General features: G+C 53.2%; 4 protein-coding genes and 1 long non-coding RNA gene across 7 annotated transcripts; 2 read left to right on the top strand and 3 right to left on the bottom strand.

Moving 5' to 3' along the window:
• The first annotated feature begins 2,167 nt into the window (after nt 1–2,167).
• On the top strand, nt 2,168–7,483 carry LOC112880230 (subtilisin-like protease SBT4.3). Its single transcript, XM_025944738.1, has 10 exons — nt 2,168–2,251; nt 3,950–4,068; nt 4,179–4,270; nt 4,440–4,677; nt 4,743–5,247; nt 5,329–5,390; nt 5,573–5,791; nt 5,869–5,980; nt 6,062–6,275; nt 6,691–7,483. The coding sequence occupies exons 1-10, from the start codon at nt 2,168–2,170 to the stop codon at nt 7,260–7,262; spliced, it is 2,217 nt and encodes a 738-aa protein (XP_025800523.1). The 3' UTR covers nt 7,263–7,483.
• A 529-nt stretch (nt 7,484–8,012) lies between these two features.
• On the top strand, nt 8,013–11,614 carry LOC112881414 (subtilisin-like protease SBT4.9). 2 transcript variants are annotated; one of them, XM_025946078.1, is made up of 8 exons: nt 8,013–8,783; nt 8,940–9,269; nt 9,349–9,844; nt 9,924–9,985; nt 10,083–10,298; nt 10,448–10,559; nt 10,663–10,876; nt 10,976–11,614. In XM_025946078.1, exons 1-8 carry the CDS (start codon nt 8,566–8,568, stop codon nt 11,545–11,547), a joined length of 2,220 nt encoding a protein of 739 aa, XP_025801863.1. In that variant the 5' UTR covers nt 8,013–8,565; the 3' UTR covers nt 11,548–11,614. The 2 variants fall into 2 exon arrangements, with proteins under 2 accessions (XP_025801863.1, XP_025801862.1); XM_025946077.1 differs by having other exon boundaries at nt 9,349–9,847.
• On the bottom strand, nt 10,010–10,810 carry LOC112881417. 2 transcript variants are annotated; one of them, XR_003226472.1, is made up of 3 exons: nt 10,669–10,810; nt 10,331–10,553; nt 10,010–10,237 (listed from the first exon to the last, which is right to left on the bottom strand). It is a non-coding gene; the product is annotated as an uncharacterized LOC112881417 (long non-coding RNA). The 2 variants fall into 2 exon arrangements; XR_003226471.1 differs by lacking the exon at nt 10,669–10,810 and having other exon boundaries at nt 10,423–10,560.
• Nucleotides 11,615–11,625: 11 nt separating the features above from the next.
• LOC112881416 (pentatricopeptide repeat-containing protein At1g59720, chloroplastic/mitochondrial-like) lies at nt 11,626–13,970 on the bottom strand. Its single transcript, XM_025946079.1, has one exon. It carries the CDS (start codon nt 13,953–13,955, stop codon nt 12,156–12,158), a length of 1,800 nt encoding a protein of 599 aa, XP_025801864.1. The 5' UTR covers nt 13,956–13,970; the 3' UTR covers nt 11,626–12,155.
• A 646-nt stretch (nt 13,971–14,616) lies between these two features.
• Nucleotides 14,617–20,433, bottom strand: LOC112880306 (plasma membrane ATPase 1). Its single transcript, XM_025944859.1, has 21 exons — nt 20,227–20,433; nt 19,456–19,575; nt 19,241–19,339; nt 19,018–19,155; nt 18,790–18,924; nt 18,518–18,697; nt 18,221–18,427; nt 18,006–18,125; nt 17,799–17,918; nt 17,588–17,710; nt 17,406–17,510; nt 17,179–17,323; nt 16,853–17,017; nt 16,500–16,738; nt 16,384–16,416; nt 16,210–16,291; nt 15,908–16,068; nt 15,633–15,818; nt 15,359–15,541; nt 15,081–15,259; nt 14,617–14,979 (listed from the first exon to the last, which is right to left on the bottom strand). Exons 1-21 carry the CDS (start codon nt 20,278–20,280, stop codon nt 14,883–14,885), a joined length of 2,871 nt encoding a protein of 956 aa, XP_025800644.1. The 5' UTR covers nt 20,281–20,433; the 3' UTR covers nt 14,617–14,882.
• Nucleotides 20,434–20,653: the final 220 nt, after the last annotated feature.

Here is a 20,653-nt window from a genome sequence, read left to right as displayed (position 1 = left end):
GCGGGCGGGATGCCCCCGCAGCCGCATCAAGAGCAGCCGCGTTAGGAGCAAAAGGATTTGGCACCTCCCGCCCGTTGGATGGGCGGGAGGTGTCCGGCCTCAAACCTCCCGCCCGTTGGTCGGGCGGGAGGTACCCCTTTTTGAAATTTTTTAAATCGACATCCTTTTTTTGAATTTAATTTTTTAACTTTTTTTAAAAAATTCAACATAGTTTTGGGTTTGGACTCTGAGTAAACCTAAATTACTTAATTATAGCGCGCACACCCCTTATCTCTCTCTCAGGCCCGGCTCTAGGCCTACGCAACAGAGGCGACCGCCGGGGGGCCAAGCCGGATGGGGAGCCCAAGAACTAATATGTCCATGTACCTCATAATCTAGGTCTTAAAACTCCTCCAGCCACAGCAGCCACGCGTAGGCACACAAAGCATCGTCCTCCAGCCACAGCAGCCACGCGCAGGCACAAAAATCATCAGAGGGAGGCTGTGATCAAGATCAAGGTCTAAAGCACACGCACAACACACACGTACGTGGATCATCATCCATCAATCATCCTATCATCTATCCGGCCCTCGCTCAAGAGGTAAAAGAGATCGATGAATCATCATCTCGTCGATTGGGATCATGCTGCTGCCCTTTTGGTGTGTGTACGTGCCCTCGTCTGTTGCTGTTCCTACTTCCTAGCCGCCAGGCGCCAGCAGGCCTATCACCGTATCACGGCAGTACCGAGATACTGAGTGGCCGACTAGCCGAGAGATATGTCTTTCTGTTGCTTTCTAATTCTCTGAATTTGGTAATCATACTATATAGCTTTATTTTGCCGCTAATTTAGTTTGTACTATTAACATTGTTTTTCAACAATTAAAATTGTTATTAATGCTATTTTCTCATTTATCTGTTACATATAAAAGAAATTTGCCTAAAGAGCCCATAATATCATATTCGTATTAGGGCCCTCAAAATCATAGGGCCGGCTCTGCTCTCTCTCAATTACATCAAGGTGATGACACAATTATATTAAGATGGTACGACTATATTAAGACCATATACTGGTCTCTGCATAAGTTAAGATACACACATGCATGGTGAGGCCGGGAGCGCTCGGATCCGGCAATGTAGCCCACACAAGCGTGGTCCTTGGACATTCCTCTCGCCGTGTAAGAAACATGGTCGCTATTATTGTAATTTTAGTAATTGTGTGCAGTGTATAATTAATAGAACTAACAAGTTTGTGAGCTCAAAATTTGTTGAATTTCAAGATCCTATGGATGGAGTCCAATTTATATACAAGACGGTTCAAATCGTTGTCAAGATCCGAAGTTACAGTGAAAATCTAGAGAATATTTTAGAGGTGTCCAAATGACCGCCGAGACGATTTGGAATCCAGAGAATATTTTAGAGGTATCCAAATGACTGCCGAGATGATTTGGAGGTGACCAGTTAAACCGACGGTCTGGAAAATAAACTGACCGGTGCATGTGATCAAGTTAGTAGCACCAGTTTAACCGACGGTATTTGTCGGTGTATCTGTCAGCTGCAATGACGATTAAGTGAAGAAACACAGAGGTACCAGTTGAACCGATGGTCAAAAAGAATATGTCGATGCATTGGTACTTCAATGTTGCAGAACGGTTTTTGGAGTTGGAGATGGCCGCTTCATTAAAAATCATCAGCACCGGTTGAACCGATGATACGTCGGTGCAATGACGCAAGCAAACTCAGGTATGGCAGAGATGTTCAACGGCTAGCATGCAGATTCAGAGTGACCGGTTAAACCGAAGACTATGACCGGTTTAACCGACGCTTTAGACTTTTTGGCAACGCTTTAGGCTTTTTGGCAGAAAAGCAAGCAACGGCTAGGAGTTGATCGCTAGCCTATATAAGGCCTCACCCCGGGTCATTTGACGCTACTGGAGTTCGTGTGAAGCACCCATACTCTGAAGAAGTTCTCCAAACCATCCAAGAGCTTATTGATCAAATTCTTAAATTTTAGCACAAGCTTTGTGAGTGATAGTGCTAGGTTAGCTCTAGTTAGAGTGAGAGAGCAAGGTGTAGATGCCTTGTGCTGGTTCTTAAGTGAACCTTAGCTGTAATCTCGGTGTGCCGGTCTCTTGGAGTCTTCGTGGCCCGTCGGCAAATCTTCGACCCTTCGGCTTTACGTGGAGCGGCAATGACGGCTTTGTGCGGGGGACAAGAAGACCCCTCAAAGAAGCTCCGTAGTGAAGGTGGCATCAAGGTGATCGGGGGACTTGGCGTGAGCCTTAGTGGCCGAGCCTTTGTTGCAAGTTAACGGGAGTTCCGGAAGAGAATCGGTGACCGGGAATCAATACTCTTTGTGAGTGCTTCAACAATATGGACTAAGAATGGCTTAGTGCCTACCGATACCATGGGATAAATCTTTGTGTCAAAAATTTGCTTCCCCTTATTCCCTCCTTTACCCCCTCCTTTACGTTTCCACATTTCATACCTGCAACTTGTGTGCTTTTACTTTCTTAGTGCAGTATTTTATTAGGACTAGTTATAGGATGCAAAACTTATTTTGGATTGAGGGTTTCACACTAGATGAACCATAGTTGCACATCTAGATAGCTTGCTTAGTTTAAGTTTTGTGCAACTAGATGGAGACCATAGGTTAAGATTTTAAGTTGCCTAATTCATTCCCTGCCTCTCTTAGCCTACGAGCACCGATTCTTTTCATATGGCTATGGGTTTTGGGCAGCTGCGCGAGATGGGTGGAGTGAAGGTGGACTCGGAAACACTATACTAGGCGGCGACAAGAATGGGATGAAAGAACAAGGATGGGAGGTGGGGCACGCCGAGAGTGAGCCATCAATGTGAGCAGTTCACCGAGCCATCAGAGAGTAGGGATGTAAGTTATATATATTTTGAATCATTATATTAATCTAAATGGTTGATAAAATAAATTAGAATAGTATTATACATAAATAATTTAGGAGGAGAAATAAATTTAGAATGGTATACCATCGTAATTAATTAGCTGATAAATAAATATATTAGGTACCCACTTTTACATCCTTATCGGAGGGCTACGGTCAGCGAAGTAGGTTGCGGAAGTCGGAGGATGTGCTGGTTTTAGTGGGACGGAGGTGTAAATTGGAAACATTCTCTGAACGGCTGGACATAATGGAAGCTGGATGGCAGACGTGCTCAGCTTCATCCTCCTAACCAAACAGCATCTTCTCAGAAACCAAAGATATGTGTATTCTCAGGTTTTTGCCCAGGATCTGCTACCAACAACAGGTTAGATACATGCGAAAACAACAAGGAGACATTACGCCGACCAACCGACGCCAGTTAGGCAAAAGATCTTGTCTCGTCAGCAAAGCGCCGTCCGAAGCAATCCTCAAACAGATGTTGGGACAATCGCTGAGACACCGTAAAACTGTCAGCTTTCATCTAAATCCTATTTTAATCCTGTCATCCAAACTTGTTCTTAGAAACTCAGGTGGGTGAGAGAGAGAGAGAGAGAGAGAGAGAGAGAGAGTATGTTTCTGTTTCTGAACAGTAATAACTAATAAACAGTCAGAACTCTGGAATCTGGATATCCCGGCGGTGCCCTTGCTTTGCTGTTCATCACCCGAATGTCTGGGCTGGGCTGAAGAACAAACACGAAGTTCCGGAGGAAGCAATGGAGAATCCTAAGCTGGCGTCTGCCTGCCTGGATGCCTCGGCACGTGTCAGAAGATGAGCATGAGCTTGACGCCCTTCATTTGCAAATATATATCAATCAATTCATCAGGTTTCATGAACTGGTTCGCCTCAAAAAAACTACTATGAGTTGTTTCAGTCTCAGAACGGGTCTCCTCCTCGTTCTCTTCTTCGCCGCGACCCTGAATGCCTCTGAAGATGGAAGACAGGTCAGGTCACCAGCACGGCTGAACATTGTCCGTTTCTTCTTTGAGATCTTCTGTTCAGTGTCGTTCATGAGCAGGTCTACATCGTGTACCTGGGGCACCTGCCTAGTGCAGATTCGTCAGAACCTGAAGGTTTCTCTGCTGCCGTAGAAGCTTCTCATCACGACCTGCTCGACCAGGTCCTCGACGCCGACAGGTCTCTCTTTGCATTGGAGCCCATAACACATTTATTTATACCAGATTATGTTATGAGCATAGGATCTTAGGGTTCATCTAGACCAATGCATGGATTTTTCCCTTTTGCAGGTCTGCCTCCGACAGGATCCTCCATAGCTACAAGAGAAGCCTCAATGGCTTTGCAGCCAGACTTACTGAACTAGAGGCACATAAACTCTCCAGTACGTCCCAAAAATAATGCAGCAAGCATATGAACACCTATGTAATTCATCAAAGATAGAAAGCATGTAAAACACAACTCACTACAGTTTCTATCATCTCCTCTAAAACATGGTTTTTTCTAGGATTATGCAACAGTTGAGTTGTTCAAACTTTGAACTGAATTCTCAGGCATGGAGGGCATCGTGTCAGTCTTCCCGAGCAGGACCCGCGAGCTTCTGACTACAAGATCATGGGATTTCCTGGGCTTCCCTCAAACGCCGCTGGAGGAGCTACCCTTGGAAGGCGACGTCATCGTCGGCATGCTGGACTCCGGCGTGTGGCCGGACTCCCCGTCCTTCTCCGACGATGGCATGAGCCCGCCGCCGCGCAGATGGAAGGGCGCCTGCCAGAACTTCACTTGCAACAAGTGCGTGGTACGTGACACGTCTCCTTCCCCTTCTACACATCCTAACATGTCGCGGCGGCGTGCAGCAAAATCATCGGCGCCCGCGCCTACAGCAACGGCGCCACCGGCATGTCGCCGCTGGACGACCACGGCCACGGGAGCCACACCGCATCCACCGTGGCCGGACGCGCGGTCGGCAACGTGAGCCTTGCCGGCCTGGCCGCCGGCACGGCCCGCGGCGCCGTGCCGGGCGCCAGGCTAGCCATCTACAGGGTGTGCTGGCAGCGCGGGCACTGCGGCGACGCCGACGTCCTGGCGGCGTTCGACGACGCCGTCGCCGACGGAGTGGACGTCATCTCCTTCTCCATCGGGAGCAAGGCCCCGTCGCCGTACTTCGAGGACGCCGCCGCCATCGGGTCGTTCCACGCCATGAGGCGAGGGGTGCTCACCTCCGCTGGGGCCGGGAACGCCGGCGTGGTGGCCGGCGGGAGCGTCTGCAACGTCGCGCCGTGGATGCTGTCCGTCGCCGCGAGCAGCATCGACCGCCGGCTCGTGGACAAGATCGTGCTCGGGAACGGCAAGACCATAGTGGTAGGTGCTCGACAAAATGTCTCACACTTGATTCTTACTGAAACTAAGACTGAAAACAGGAATGCTGTTCTTCTCTTGCAGGGAGCCTCCATAAACACTTTTCCACCCGTACAGAATGCGACCCTTGCATTCCCTGTCAACGGGTAATATTATCTGAGGACACTGAATTAGGAGTACAAGAATTTTGCTCGAATTTCATTAGAAGCAGTACCATTTTCGAAAGGATGAGCACAAATTGTGTTGATGGATTAAACTCAAACACTTCATCAACTAAGCTCATGGTTCTTTTCTTTTTCCTTTTTATTTTTCTTTTTTTGCAATGCAGTTCATGTGACCCAGATGACCTTGATGGAGGTTCATACCAGGGGAAGATCGTCCTGTGCCCGGGCCAGGAAGGCTACGGCCTAGGTCCAAAATTGGCCGGTGCGGCAGGAGCCGTACTAGTCGGCGACCAGCCCGACGTCGCCTTTCCGTTGCCTCTCCCTGCACTCGTGGTATCTCAGGACCAGTTCGACGAAATCCTGGCCTACGTCAATAGCACTAGGTGAGTTTGTGAGCTCAACTGTGTTCACTGGCCTTCATCATAGCTTGAGGCTAGCACGTCCTTGACCTACTTCGCAGTAATCCTGTGGGCACCATAGGCGGCACCGAGACGGCAACTGATCCGCAGGCTCCAAAACCCGCTTCGTTCTCTTCCCCGGGCCCGAACCTGATCACCCCTGGGATCTTGAAGGTGCTAAGGTCAATTTGAAAATCTTTTTGCAAAACTCTCATGGAAATGTCGCGACAAATGAAAACTATTCATCAACTGCAGCCTGATCTATCTGCGCCGGGGATTGAGATCATAGCATCGTGGTCGCCCCTGTCCCCGACGAAATTTAATCCCAAGGACAACGGGAAGGTCCTGTACAACATCGAGTCCGGCACATCCATGGCGTGCCCGCACGCGAGTGGAGCTGCTGCGTATGTCAAGTCCTTCCACCGGGACTGGTCACCTGCGATGATCATGTCTGCCTTGATCACCACAGGTATGAGAGCTTCTTTGTAAATTCAGCCCGTTTTACGTAGTTGAGTTGGGAAAAAAATATAGCACAAAAGTCACAATTTCTGAAAATGATGTGGTTACTGTTGTATTAATCGTTCAAAAGTTTTAAACAAAATTTGACACTTCCGAAATTTTATAAATGAAGTCACTTTGGAAATATATTTCGAATAAGGATGAAAACATATCTAAAATTTGGTTTATATTTTGGAAAAGAATAAATATAGGGGGGGAAGGAGGAAAAAGACAAAATTCAAACTAGACACGAATTAGTAACCTTTTTCTAGCAAATTGCATTGCGCTTTACAAGGTATCCTTTCCAACTGGCGAGGTTTTTTTTCTAAAAAATCCTTTTGCTATGTTTGTCAAAGAACTTACAGTATAACAACTATACGATGCAGCCACTCCGATTAATACGCCGGCCAACTCCGGCAGCAACGAGCTCAAGTACGGCGCCGGCCAGCTCAACCCGGCCAAGGCGCGCGACCCCGGCCTCGTGTACGACGCTTCGGAGCGCGACTACATCGCTGTGCTGTGCGCGCAAGGGTACAACGCCACCGCGCTGGCGCTCGTCACCGGCTCCAACGCCACGGCCTGCGCCAATGCCTCGGTGGCCGGCTCCGTCGTCGGCGACCTCAACTACCCGACCATGGCTGCCCAAGTGGATCCTGGGAAGAACTTCACCGTGGGGTTCCCGCGGACTGTCACCAACGTCGGAGACGGAGGCGCGGTGTACAACGTGAAGGTTGTTTTCGCTGTCGGGGCGGCCGACGGCCTCGCCGTTGCTGTTTCGCCGAGCAGGCTGGAATTCAGCGAGCAGAACGCCAAGGCCTCGTTCACCGTGACGGTCGCCGGCGTGGCGCCAGGCGTGGGCCGTGTTGTCTCGGCGGCCGTCGTGTGGTCCAACGGCGAGCACGAGGTCAGGAGCCCGGTGGTGGTGTACACACCGGACGTTGAGAGAAATCTGGTTTGAGCCGGTGCTCTTGTTCATGATCAGATTACCACAGTTGAGAAATAAAAAAGTTGATAATAAAATAGTAATTGTTGTTCTAGCAAACAAGCTAATAAAAAATCGATCGTCATGATTCAAACCGAGGCCGATTCGGATACGATCCCCTTTCCTTGTAGCTACACATCCGCATGGGCCGATAAAAAGTCGTGTGTTCTTCTCGTCTGATTCAACCAAGGTCGATCGCCATGCCACGGCGAGTGGCGAAGAGAGCGCGCCTCTGCCGCCGCCGGTCTTGGCCCGACCTCCCGCACGACCTCCTTGGCGAGGTCATCCGCCGCCTCCCCGCCATCGGCGACCGCCTCCGCCTCCGCGCCGTGTGCCGGCAATGGCGCCGCGCGGAGCGCGCCCACGCGTCCCGTGCCGTGGGTCGCCGCCGTCCACCGCATCGCCCTGCCCGAGGACGCCAGCGGCGCCGCCTGCCGCAGCACGTTCGGCAACTGGCTGGCCCTGGTGCTGGTGCCCGTGTCGCCGCCCCCGTGCCAGGCCTTCCTGCTGAACCCGTTCACCCAGCAAGATCGTCCTGTCGGCGGCGCCCGACTCGGAGAATTGCACCGTCGCCGCCGCTGTCGGTTTCGAGTTCCGCATGCAGCACCGGCGCGGCAGTGTCTCCGTCTGCCGCCTCAGGCGGAGAGAGATCTCCCGCCTCTGGTGGTGCATCACCGAGACGTTCTACCTCGAGGACATCGCCTTCTTCCAGGGGAAGCTGCACGCCGTGGACGGACAAGAGCAAGCCTACGTCTTCGAGGACGAGGAGCTAGAGAAGATGCGTGCCTGGCCGCTGTTCCACCGCGATCAAGTCGCTCCGTTCTCCGCTCACAAGAAGTACTACCTGGTTGCCTGCCATGGGAGGCTGCTCATGGTCTGCAGGAACTTCGGGACGAACCGTGTCCCCGGCGGCGGGTACCACACCGTTGGATTCAAAGTCTCTGAAGCAAACTACTTTAAGGAGAACCAGCTATTGCGATAACTTGCCGAATTTGACCGTGCCATTTTCGGCAAAAACTGGGAATTTAGCCTGGATAATGATCCAACAACGTGTCCTTGAACTCACCGTCGGACTCACACCAAACACCAAACATGCCGCGGTGCAAGCGAGGTGAATAAGCATGCAAGGTCACCATCCAGTTCATGGACGTATCCAGCAAGGAGCCAAGGACACGCACGGCCGGTTCTGTCCGTTTGCAACAGAAATACCTACCAACCACACGCGTGCTCATCCGTGATCCACAATTCCGTCCCATATTAGCTTGGAAACACAGGATCAATGGGCACTGTGCTCAGGGGGCTCGCCGTCTCCCTGCTTCTTGCCGTCTTCCTCCTCGGGACCTTGCACGCGTCTGGGGTCAGCAGCGATGGCGACGAGAAGCAGGTGTACATCGTGTACATGGGGCATCAGCATGAGCCGTCAGAGTCGGCTGATGGTTTCTCTGCTGCAGAAGCTGCCCATCACAAGCTGCTGAACCAGATCCTCGATGATAGCAGGTCGAGCTCTCTAATTCACTGACAGGAGACATTGTTTTCTGAAGCACATGAAAAATCGAACCCATTTCCCGTTTCTCTGACACAAATCTCTGCAAATTCTACCCAGTGTGCAGAAGAAATTATATCGACTGATTTTACGAGCTACCATCCATGCAGCTCTGCTCTGGACAGGATCGTCTACAGCTACAGGAGGAGCATCAACGGCTTCGCGGCCCGGCTGACGGAGCAGGAGAGGCAGAAGCTCTCGACCATGGAGGGCGTGGTCTCCGTCTTCCCGAGCAGGACGTACCAGCTCCAGACCACGAGGTCGTGGGACTTCCTCGGCCTCCCCAGGAACGCGCGCCGGAGCCTGCCCACGGAGGGGGAGGTCATCGTCGGCATGCTCGACACCGGTGTGTGGCCCGACTCCCCGTCCTTCTCCGACGACGGCCTCGGCCCGCCGCCGGGCAGGTGGAAGGGCGCCTGCCACAACTTCACCTGCAACAAGTACGCTCGCGTCTCTCTTCCGTCGTGTCGTGCCCCAATGCTTGTTGGTTGACGCGCGTTGACGTGCGCGTGCGTGCAGCAAGATCATCGGCGCCCGCGCGTATCGGCAGGGGCGCGCCGGCCTGTCGCCGGTGGACACCGCGGGGCACGGCAGCCACACGGCGTCGACGGTGGCCGGGCGCGTGGTTGAGGGCGTCGGCCTCGCCGGCGTGGCCGCCGGATCGGCCCGGGGCGGCGTGCCGGCCGCGAGGCTGGCCATCTACAAGATATGCTGGGACGACTTCTGCGCCAGCGAGGACATGCTGGCGGCGTTCGACGATGCCATCGCCGACGGCGTGGACCTGATATCCTTCTCCATCGGCGGGAAGCTCCCGGTGCCGTACTTCGAGGACGCGGCGGCCATCGGGTCGTTCCACGCCATGCGGCGCGGGGTGCTCACCTCCGCGTCGGCCGGCAACTCCGCGCTGACCGGCGGGCGCGTCTGCAACGTCGCGCCGTGGATGCTGTCCGTCGCCGCGAGCAGCACCGACCGCCGGCTCGTCGCCAAGCTGGTCCTCGGGAACGGCAAGACCATAGTGGTGACAACGCACCCATTGATTCGCTGAACCTGACAAGATGCTGCAACTTTCTGCTGATCAGAATCATATGATGCAGGGAGCCTCTGTTAACATCTTCCCCAAGCTTGAGAAAGCTCCACTTGCTCTCCCAGTCAACGGGTAATCCAGCACAATAATAGAATATGTAAAAATAAACTGATTTTTGCATTGATGTGTAGTTCATCATTTCACAAATTTCAGCAACCCTGTGCTGCAGCTCTTGTCAACCGGAGTCCCTTGCCGGACAGTTATACAGCGGGAAGATCCTTCTCTGCCCCGGAGGAAGCAACGGCACCGGCCCTCTCCGGGCTGGCGCCGCCGGCACGGTCATCGTCAACGACGAGCCCGACATCGCGTTCGTGTTTCCCCTCCCTGAAGTGACAATCACTCAGGATCAGTTCACCGAAATTCTTGCATACGTCAACAGAACACGGTATGCTTCAGCCAGCCCAACAGCTCAATCACCGTACAAATGGTGAAACCAATTCCTGCAATGCTGAACAAATTTTGGTGGCTCTGCAATTTTTAATCAGCTCCAACAACATAAGCCTGCACACCTCTTATGGCTGTTCTGTTCTGCAGTAATCCTGTGGGCAGCATCCACAGCACCAAGGCTACCTTCGACTCCGAGGCGCCAACCGTCGCCTCGTTCTCATCCACGGGGCCAAACTTGATCAGTCCTGGGATCCTGAAGGTTGTTACTTGTTAAGATCGATTAAGAGCAGTAAATTACATTAAAAAAATACAAAGTACTAATGCTGTAGGCCATGAATGTGTGTCCCCTGAAACCTCTGCAGCCTGACCTGGCGGCGCCGGGGATCGACATCCTGGCGGCGTGGACGCCGCTGACGCCGGTGTCCGGCAACCACAAAGACAACAGGTTCGCGGCGTACAACATCATCTCCGGCACCTCCATGGCGTGCCCGCACGCCACCGCCGCGGCGGCGTACGTCAAGTCCTTCCACCCCGGCTGGTCGCCGGCGATGATCATGTCAGCTCTCATCACCACAGGTAACTGACCACCTCGATTCCTGCTGTGCTCAGCTTTGCTCCGCCAATACATCGTTCCAGGTGAACAAACTTACGAGACGGCGACACGTGCGCATGTAGCCACGCCGATGGACCCGGGGCGCAACCCGGGCGGCGGCGAGCTCGTCTACGGCGCGGGGCAGCTCAACCCGGCGCGGGCGCGCGACCCGGGCCTCGTCTACGACGCGCGCGAAGACGACTACGTCCGCATGCTCTGCGCGGAGGGGTACAACTCCACGCAGCTCCGGGCCGTCACCGGCGCCAACGCCGCGGCCTGCCCGGCCGGCGGCGAGAGGAGCGCCGCCGCCGACCTCAACTACCCGACAATGGCGCACCACGCCGCGCCGGGAAAGAACTTCACCGTCCGCTTCCCGCGCGCCGTCACCAACGTCGGAGCGCCGGGGCGCTCCGTGTACACCGCCAGGATCGTCGGCTCGGGGCCGCTCATCACAGTCGCCGTCGCGCCGAGGAGGCTGGCGTTCAGCAGGCTGCTGCAGAAGTTGTCGTTCACCGTGACGGTCTCCGGCGCGCTGCCGGTGGGAAACGAGTTCGTGTCGGCCGCTGTCGTGTGGTCCGACGGTGTGCGTCAGGTTAGAAGTCCGATTATTGTGCACACGGTGGATGTTCCAAAGAGTAACACACTGCCAGATTGAGGAGATTGCTCAGGAAACTTCATTTTGTTGACAATGTTGCAACAGCTGACAAATAATGTTGGGGACAATTCGGTTATCTGTCATTGCAAAATCCTCAATCCTGGGTGTGCCATCAACACAGGCGACGGCAAATCTTGGATTCAGAAGATTCGGATGGCATGTGAAGAATTATTCCATTGAAATTTATTGAATACAAGTGCTATGTTCCATCGAAGAAAACTGATCAAATGAGCCTCTATCGTACAAATTGGTTCATAATCACTCTTATCTTACAATGGACTTACCATTTCTCCTTTTTACTTCTAGACAGTATTTACCTTCTGTTGCGAACGGTCGCCTCATGCTGTCAATATATAACCACACAGTGGATGCCAACAGATCCAGCTCCGGGCCAGCATCTCACTAGAGACAGGCATGGTTAACAGAATCATCTAACTCAACATGCTAAACAGCCACCTGTCAGTTACCTCCTGGTGATCTTTGTAATCGTGATCTTTGAACATGGCATTCACCTCCTCTTGGATGCCTGCAGAGGCGCATCCAATGGAACAGCAGCAGGATCTTTCAAGACAGCATTCACAGGTAATCAGTTAATCACGGCTCAAGAATCACCAGTAATCCTTGCACGAACATGATCCATCCTTGAAGTGGTGAAACCGAATTCGATCCCTCACGATGATCTCCACATCGTAGATCTTTGATATAAGCTTGCTGATCGTGTGGCAATCTTTGCACACTCTAAGATTCTTCAGAATTCGAATTGGTGCCCCATGTGTCACATTGAGTAGGCCGAACGATATGGCTAACCGTTCGCTGTGCAAACGCAGGGTGGCGCCCTTGGTGCGATCAGCGTCAGCAACCATAGGCGCCTCTGACAGGTCCGGCTTGTATCCAGCAGACGTGAGCCTCTGTTGAATCTCATCCAGCTTCTCGTAGATCTTTTCTGACTGAGGATTTGACGTGTCACCCGCGACAAACTGGTGCACGGAGCCAGCCATTTCAATGGAGCTGAACCCCGGTTCCTTCTTGAAACCCTCTTCGCTCATCAGCCGCCGGATCATGCCCACATCGTTCCACCGCTGCGCCGACGCGTAGACCCTCGAGAGCAGGACATAGACACCGCTCACAGCATCATCAGGGACATCGAGCGCCAGCTTGGCCATGGCCTCACTGAGCTCCAGCCCAGCGTCCCTCTTGCAGCACGCATCGAGCAGGCTCCTCCAGATGATGGAGTCGGGGCGGCAGTCCATCCCGGCCACAACGTCCAGGGCCTCCTCAATGAGCCCCGCCCGTGCGAGGATGTCCACCATGCACCCGTAGTGCTCAATCCTCGGCCTGATCCCGTACTCGCCGACCATGGCAGCAAAGTACCTCCTCCCTTCCTCCACCAGCCCGCCGTGGTTGCACGCGCTGAGCACCGCGACGAACGTGATAGCGTTCGGCGCGACGTTCTCCGCCCGCGTCATGCGGTCGAACAGATCCAGCGAGTCCCGGACGCGGCCGTGGTTGGCGAGCGCGAGGACCATGGCGTTCCAGGAGGCGAGGTCCCGCGCGGGCATCCGGTCGAACACCTGGCGCGCGAGCTCCACCGCCCCGCACTTGCCGTAGAGGTCGACGAGCGAGTTGTTGATGAGCACGTCGCGGGACACGTCCCCGGCGCCGCCGAGCTCGCGGAGCAGGAGCGCGTGCGCGTAGAGCCCGAGCGAGAGCGCGCCGGCGCCCGCGCAGGCGCCGAGCACGCTCTGCACGGTGTATGCGTCGGGCGCCAGGTCCGGCCTGTCCCGCTGCATCTCCCGGAACAGGTCCAGCGCCGCGAGGTGGTCCCCGTTCCCCGCCAGCGCGTCGACGGCGGTGTTCCAGGACACGAGGGTCCGGTCCGGGATCCGGCGGAAGAGCGCGACGGCCTCGCCGGGGTGGCCGCAGGAGGCGTAGAGGTGGACGAGGGAGTTGGCGACGACGGTGTGGGCGGGCGCCAGGGCGAGCTTGGCGGCGAGCGCGTGGAGCTGGCGGCCCTCCGGGAGCGCGCCGAGGAAGGCGGCCGCGGAGAGCGCGGCGGGGAGGGAGAAGTGCGGCGGGGGCGCGGGGCCGGAGGCGTGGAGCGAGCGGAAGAGGAGCAGCGCGCGGTGGGAGAGGTCCGCGCGGCGAGCGCGCGCCAGGGAGCGGAGGAGGTTGAGGGAGGAGCGCGCGGTGGCAGTGGGTGAGCCGTCGGTGGCGCCGCGCGGCGGGGCGGCGGGGAGGGAGGAGGTGGACAGGGAGGGCATGGTCGGGGAGGAGGAGGCGGTGGGCGTGACACGGCGGCCGCGCAGCTCATGGTGACCGGCGGGGCGCGAGGGATTGGGGAGGTTTTTGCCGGGGATTGGATACGGTGGGGTCGTGTGGACGACGGCAGCGCTCGCGCGCACGGGCATATCCGCACAGATGGGGCGCGCCGCTCAACGGTCAACAACACGCGGACGCTGGGCCGGGAGAGCGAGAGCTTTGGAAAGGGCTTCCTAGGGGCCCGCCGCTGCAATCGCTCCGTGGGCTTTCGGCCCAGGCCCGGCTGGCTCGTGCGATTTCACCTAGTCTACAGCCCGGCACCGCCGCAGCGGCAGCGCGCGCTTCTGTTGCAAGCCCGACCATCTTCTGATTCTGATTCGCACGACCCCGCCGCAGGGCTCAGGCAGGCAGGCAGGCAGGCACCGTCCTGCCGTCCTCCAACATGGTGTGATGCTCGACGGGAGCCGACCCATGTGGAGCCACACCCCTGCGCCATGCCCATATCACCATGTGGATCACCAGACACCTGATACCATGAGGCCCTGAGAAGACCCAGCACCACACATGCCATGAATTCCCTGTTCATCCCACCCAGATTCTCCAATCGCTGGAGCCAATGAATGCTATATTGCTATGCAGCCTCGCACCACGATTTCAGGCGAAAGCCCAGGACAGCGTTCCCCAGCCCATGTGAGGCCATTTGATGCTGTCCATGCCGCAACGGTAGCACTGCACATGCTCATGCCTACTACACCCAACTTCAGACTCAGGAATCCAGGCAGCAGGCAACCAAGACCAGATAGCACAGGATAATAGCAAGCAAAAAAATTGTATTATATCATCTACTAGGGACTACAGAGTATATCTCGTCATCTCAATGCCGGTAAATGATCTGCCGGGGGTGGTTAATGGACAGCAGCATGTAGGGGGTGAGGTGAGACTATGCCGATAAAGCACCGCACCGACATCAGAAACATATCATCATCGTCATCCTCAAGGCCCAACCATGGGTTTTCCTTATTGCTGCCTAGGTACATAGAGTAAGAAGAAGCTGCCTGTAATAATTAATCAATCGATCACACGGTGTAGGACTGCTGGATCGTCTCGATGTCCAAGCCCTTCTGCTTCACCACCGACTCCATCCTCCCCTTCAGGGTGGTCACTTCTCGCAACCTGCAGCAAATACGGGGCAATTCAGGTGTCACATTCAGTGAAGACGCTCAAGGAGGGCAAGATGGTCTTATGCAGAAGCTCTGGAATAGCATAGTACGTACCTCGCCATCTCGGCTCTCCTGCGTGCCTCTTCCGCGAGCTGGTTGAGTTCATTGAAGGTCGTCTTGTTCTCGAAGATGGATGCCTCCGGTGCCTGGAGCCCGTGGAGCGTCCTCTGAGCATGCGCCCACTTGAGCTCCCTATCTTCCCTCCCGAAATCCTTCTTCCTCGTGAACGCGATCTGAATGTGTACATCAGCAAACGTAGATGAGTACACGTTGTAGCAATCAGCAAACTGAACGTTGAGTAATCAACAAGCATTCTCCGCATGTGTCCCTACCCTCTGCTCAAGGACGAGGTCCCATGCTCTCCCACTCAGAGCGTAACGGATGAGGAACTTGATGATATCCAGCGGAAAGTAAAAGACGATGTTGTAAAGCCAGATGACACCAGCCCAGCCCCATCCAATGCCCTTGATCGCAGCGAATGCCCAGTTGGCATATACAGCAATCAGAGTAGCGATCTGCAAACAAGACAATGTCAGCAAGGCTAACCACAAAAGGACAGTATGGCAGTAAGGCATGAAACATTGAAACTGGATTTGAATAACTCACCAGCTGTGCTACCAAGAAAGCAAAAACTAGCAAGAACCCAGGACGCTCCACAAATGACCAGCTGCGAGACCGTGTCACAAAGATGAGAGCTTGGCTGATTGTGCTAACTTGAAGGTACACAGCAGAGGCAAGCTTCTGAAAATCATCCTGGGCAGTTTTCTCAAGGCTTTCGACACCAAACACTCGCTGCAGATAAGGAACCATGACAAAGGTGTTCAGTACACCCTCTAAATTGCTCAAAAACTAAGAATGCTTAAGAAACTATTGGTCCATACCGGGAAGAAGTTAGTCTTGTATGCAGCCCAGAAGAAAATGACTGTCATCATGGCCAAATATCCACCAAGAACTACTCCAGTTGCAAAGATCTCAGCTAACTTCCAACTATCAGGCTGTGGAGATGGTTTTACTCTGTCCTTCGAGATAGTCATAATGGTACCTATTCATGTCAAAAGGTTGAGGCTGTTAGGTAACCTAATCGGCTACTTAAACTTGAAATGTGTGTAGATTTGAACAGAAACAATAATTGATCAACTATAGGATTTACTCTCTTCATGAATTAACTAAAAGGCAGGCTTACCATCATTGAGGATGGCAATGATCAGGACCATAAATGGTGGGAAGTCAAACTTCCATATCAGCGCAAGAAGCATAAAACCAAGCTGTGACAACAAAGCACGTAGAGGTCAGATAAATTATTTGTCTAATCAGCCAACAGAGCAATATTTTCTAAATACAAAGTACAAGTACATACCACAATACGGATGGTAATTGACACAGCATATATCTGCAAGCACAAATGCACTATGAATATACTGGACAAAGAATGGAGCATTAAGAAACTGAAAAGACATTACTGAATTGGCATACCGTATAATTCTTCATTCTTTGAAAAATTGCCCGACTCGTCAACACAGCACTAATAATCACACTAAGGCCTGGTTCAGTAAGGACGATGTCCGAAGCACTCCGTGCTGCGTCGGTGGAGTCTGCTACTGCAATACCAATATCAGCCTTCTTCAAAGCTGGGGCATCATTTACACCATCCCCAGTCATACCACAAATGTGTTTTCTTGCTTGCAAGCGTTTCACGATCTCATACTTGTGTTCTATTAAGCAACAGAAAAAAAGATCAACTAGATATCAGTACTGTGCACAGATGTTGCAGAACCATTGACCATATGAAACAAGAGTACTCAAACAGATAATCTCCAAAATTGTACCTGGAAAGACTCCAGCAAAACCATCAGCCTTCTCGATCAATTCATCAACTGGCAAAGTAGCAATTGACCCATCCTTATCCTGTCCGAGTAAAGCAGATGAAGGGTACATATTGGTACCCATTCCCAACCGGCGTGCTGTCTCCTTCCCAATAGCAAGCTGATCACCTGAAAGGAAAGAATAGGTTGAATCAATATTACAGCACACCAATCCGTTAGCACACCCAATCTACAAACACAAATTACTAGCTACATGTTTCCAAGGAACCAGAGGAGAATTTCAGATTTAGAGCAATCAACCCAACAAAGGGTGGACAGCGATGACAAACCTGTAATCATCTTTACATTGACACCAAGATCGAGTGCCCTTCTGATCGTTTCTGCACTATCATGACGAGGGGGGTCAAAAAGTGGCAAGAGCCCAATGAACTGCCATGGTCCTCCAGGACTCTCTTTCCTACCATCTGGCACTTCCTGTACATGAATATTGTCGGTCAAGTACAACAGAAACTAAACTAAAGAGTGTCGCAATAATTCATGTCAAGGGAGCACAAACCTGGTAAGCCACACCAAGTGCTCGCAGACCACGCTCAGCAAATTTGTCAATCACAGCTCTGACCCTCCTTTCAATATCTGTCTTGTTGTGCGCAAGATGCAGGATCTGTTTAGCTTCCACTATTAGTAAGTGAAATCATCATCACAAATGTTGAGTTCCGAGTATGTGCAAGGAAACACTACCTGCTCTGGTGCTCCCTTGCTAACACGATGCATTCTTCCCTCTCTATCAAGGTAGGTTAAAGCAGTTCTTTTGTCAGTTGGATTAAACGGCAGAAAGTGAATCTCTTGAACACCAGCACGAGCCTTTTGTCAAACAGGCAGAAGAAAAAAGAAATTGTTAGAAGAAAAGTAAATAAGCTGCAGATCAGAAACTCAAAAGAAACCTGATTACCTCCTTTGGATCAGCCAGCATACCAACTATCGTGGCATCTATGGCATCCTGATTTTCTGTACGAGAAGCTCTGGCGGCCATCAGAATTACTGTATCCTGGTCAACACCTCTTTGGAATACCTGATCCAGTTAATTTGCAACATGTTATAATTGCTGCAACATTCCATAGACAGAAAGACTATTGAACTTCTAGTAACAACAGTCTACCTCAATGAGACTTTTGTCGACAGTCAATTTGTTTAAGGTTAAGGTCCCAGTCTTGTCGCTGCAAAGAACATCCATGCCAGCCATTTCCTCAATTGCTGTCATTCTCTTAGTAATTGCTCCCTAAACCAGTATGCAAACTTTTAGTATATTCATTTCCCATATTAGATCACAAGAGAAACAAACATCAAACTTTTTCTCATTGTACAAGTGCATACCTGTTGAGCTAAGCGATGCGCCCCGATTGCCATAGTAACAGAAAGGACAGTGGGCATGGCAATTGGAATTCCTCCAATCAGAAGCACCAAAAGATTGTCAATTCCTGGTCTGTAAGCCCTGTGTTGGATAGGGTACATAACGACAATCTCTACTAGCATTCCCACAGCAATTGAACAGATGCAGAAGTTCCCGATGGCAGTCAGAACCTGGATAGTGTAGCAAATAGATTCCCATCATATCATAAATTTTGCAATGAATAAAGTAAGGAAGTGCTGAGAACAGGATTAGAGGCTTGCCTTCTGGAAATGACCAATTTGGTTCGTTGAATCAACAAGATGTGCTGCCTTGCCGAAGAATGTGTGCACACCAGTGGCAATGACAACAGCCTCAATTTCACCCTGTTTACAAGTGGAGCCAGAGTACACTCCATCACCAGGGCCTTTGGTCACTGGAAGGGACTCACCGGTGAGTGCAGACTGCATAAGAGCAACTCATAAAGTCAGAACAAGCACGAATTTTAGGATCAACCAATACACATAAGAGCAGAGCAACTGCAGTTTGCAATGACCTGGTCAATCTTCAGCGGATCACCCTCAAGCAGACGAGCATCAGCTGGAATGATATCCCCAAGCTTCACACTGATGATGTCTCCTGGCACAAGGATAGCCGATTCCTCCTCGCTCCACCGGCCATCTCTGAGAACCTTTATCACAACAAAACAAAAATCAGTACCCTCAACCTCCAGGCAACAACAGCTTGTGACCAAACAGCAAAGAAGATCCTCTCAGTACTGTACCTTGGCCTTGGGGGCGAGGCGGGCCATGAGAGCAGCGGCGGCATTGCCAGCATTGTTCTCCTCAATGAAGCTGATTGTGGAGTTGATGATGAGCAGAGTGATGATCCCTACAAAGTCCTGCCAGTCCGGCGGCTTCCCCTGCAAAAATCAGGAAAAAAAGACACATCAAATCCTCCGAACCCACAGTTCCCACAAGACACGAGCTGTGAGAATCAGCACTTACTCCTCCATTGGCGAGCGCGATGGCCATGATGGCGGCCGCCTCCATGACCCAGGACAGCGGGTTCCACATGAATCCCAGGAACTTGAGGAACTTGCTCTCCTGCAAACACGCACGCGCGCACACAAATCCATCATGGGAACTTCACATCACGCTATCCGCCAGACCGAGTAACAGGAACAGGAAAGACATGAGCCAAAGGCCGCGGATTCCCTCACCTGCTTCTCCTCCAGCTTGTTGGGCCCGAAGAGGGTGAGGCGCTGCTCCGCCTGCGCGGTGGTGAGGCCCTGCGGGCTGCATCGGAGGTTCTCGAACACCTCCTCGATCGGTATGTTCTCCTGCGCGGTCACAAGAACACCGTCGCATCAAAACCACGGCGCAAAGATCAGCGCGAACCAAGAACAGAATCATCCAGCTTTTGGGGGGACGCACGCGCAGGGAAAAAAACAATCGCTGCTCGGGAGCGACGGGAAACGCGCGGATTGGGCGGAAAAAGGAGGGCGAACGTGCGGATTGAAAAAGGTGGAACATAAATAAAAAGGGAAAAAAAGGTGGGACGTAAATAAAAAGGAAAAAAAAGGAGAGAACTCGAGCGTAACAGCAGTGAGATGCGGCACGAGGCCGACGCCGACGCAAATCGAGCAAGCGGCGGGCCGGATCGGCGAGTTGGGCAACCGGGAGCGAATCGCGGCCGCCGCGGGGCAGAGATCGAGGAATCCCGCCGAGATCGAGCGAGAACACGAGAGGGGGAGAGTACTACTAGTCCACCACCAAGCCGCAACCCAGCAAACCCCCCGCCCCTGAACGAAACACTCTCCAAAAAAAGTCCACCAGATACGCAACGCAACGCAGCAGGGATGAACCGAGCAGAGCGCCGCCAGACGGTCCGAATCACACCCCCGGAAAAGGTAACCGCGAGAGGGGAAACGCAGGCGAGAATCGAAGAGAGACAGGTTGGTGAGTGGGTTCTGGGGTGAGGAGGAGCGTACGAGATCGACGGCCTCCTTGAGGACGGCGTCCAGATTGGCCGCCTTGTCCTCCATCCTGGCTCCCCGGCCGGCCGGCCTCTCCCCTCCTCCTCCCAGGCGGCAGCAGAGCGCGACTCGGCCCTCGGCTCCCCTCTGCCGCGCGCGGCGGTCTGGCTGGCTGGCTGGCTACCGCACGACGCCCCCAACAGCACGGCGGGCGCAGACTGGCGCGGCGGCACGCATATATAGCAGGGGAGACGAGCGAAACCAGCGTGGGATCTTCAGGGGTGGGGACGGCAGCGGAGACCGGGACTGGACTGGCGTGGGCGGGTGCAGGATCCTCTGCGGCCACCGACCGTGTGGCGTCCTGTGCGCCAGCTCCCCCTCTTTCAATGGCCTGGCTCTAGTACGCCACCACCACGTGCGAGGATGACTATAGGAGGCTGGA

The sequence above is a fragment of the Panicum hallii genome, chromosome 2 (assembly GCF_002211085.1).
Source record: "Panicum hallii strain FIL2 chromosome 2, PHallii_v3.1, whole genome shotgun sequence".
Taxonomy (NCBI): Eukaryota; Viridiplantae; Streptophyta; class Magnoliopsida; order Poales; family Poaceae; genus Panicum; species Panicum hallii.
This window is presented reverse-complemented; position numbering and strand designations above follow the sequence as displayed.

Coding starts and splice junctions, on each gene's coding strand:
- LOC112881414 (XM_025946077.1), top strand. CDS start 8,566: ATGGGCACTGTGCTCAGGGGGCTCGCCGTCTCCCTGCTTCTTGCCGTC. Junction 8,784..8,939: donor CAGATCCTCGATGATAGCAG/GTCGAGCTCTCT, acceptor CCATCCATGCAG/CTCTGCTCTGGACAGGATCG. Junction 9,848..9,923: donor GGAACGGCAAGACCATAGTG/GTGACAACGCAC, acceptor CATATGATGCAG/GGAGCCTCTGTTAACATCTT.
- LOC112880230 (XM_025944738.1), top strand. CDS start 2,168: ATGACGGCTTTGTGCGGGGGACAAGAAGACCCCTCAAAGAAGCTCCGT. Junction 2,252..3,949: donor AGGTGATCGGGGGACTTGGC/GTGAGCCTTAGT, acceptor GTTCATGAGCAG/GTCTACATCGTGTACCTGGG. Junction 5,981..6,061: donor TCACCCCTGGGATCTTGAAG/GTGCTAAGGTCA, acceptor CATCAACTGCAG/CCTGATCTATCTGCGCCGGG.
- LOC112881416 (XM_025946079.1), bottom strand. CDS start 13,955: ATGCCCGTGCGCGCGAGCGCTGCCGTCGTCCACACGACCCCACCGTAT.
- LOC112880306 (XM_025944859.1), bottom strand. CDS start 20,280: ATGGAGGACAAGGCGGCCAATCTGGACGCCGTCCTCAAGGAGGCCGTC. Junction 16,292..16,383: donor CAATTACCATCCGTATTGTG/GTATGTACTTGT, acceptor TTGTTGTCACAG/CTTGGTTTTATGCTTCTTGC. Junction 15,260..15,358: donor ACCTCGTCCTTGAGCAGAGG/GTAGGGACACAT, acceptor GTACACATTCAG/ATCGCGTTCACGAGGAAGAA.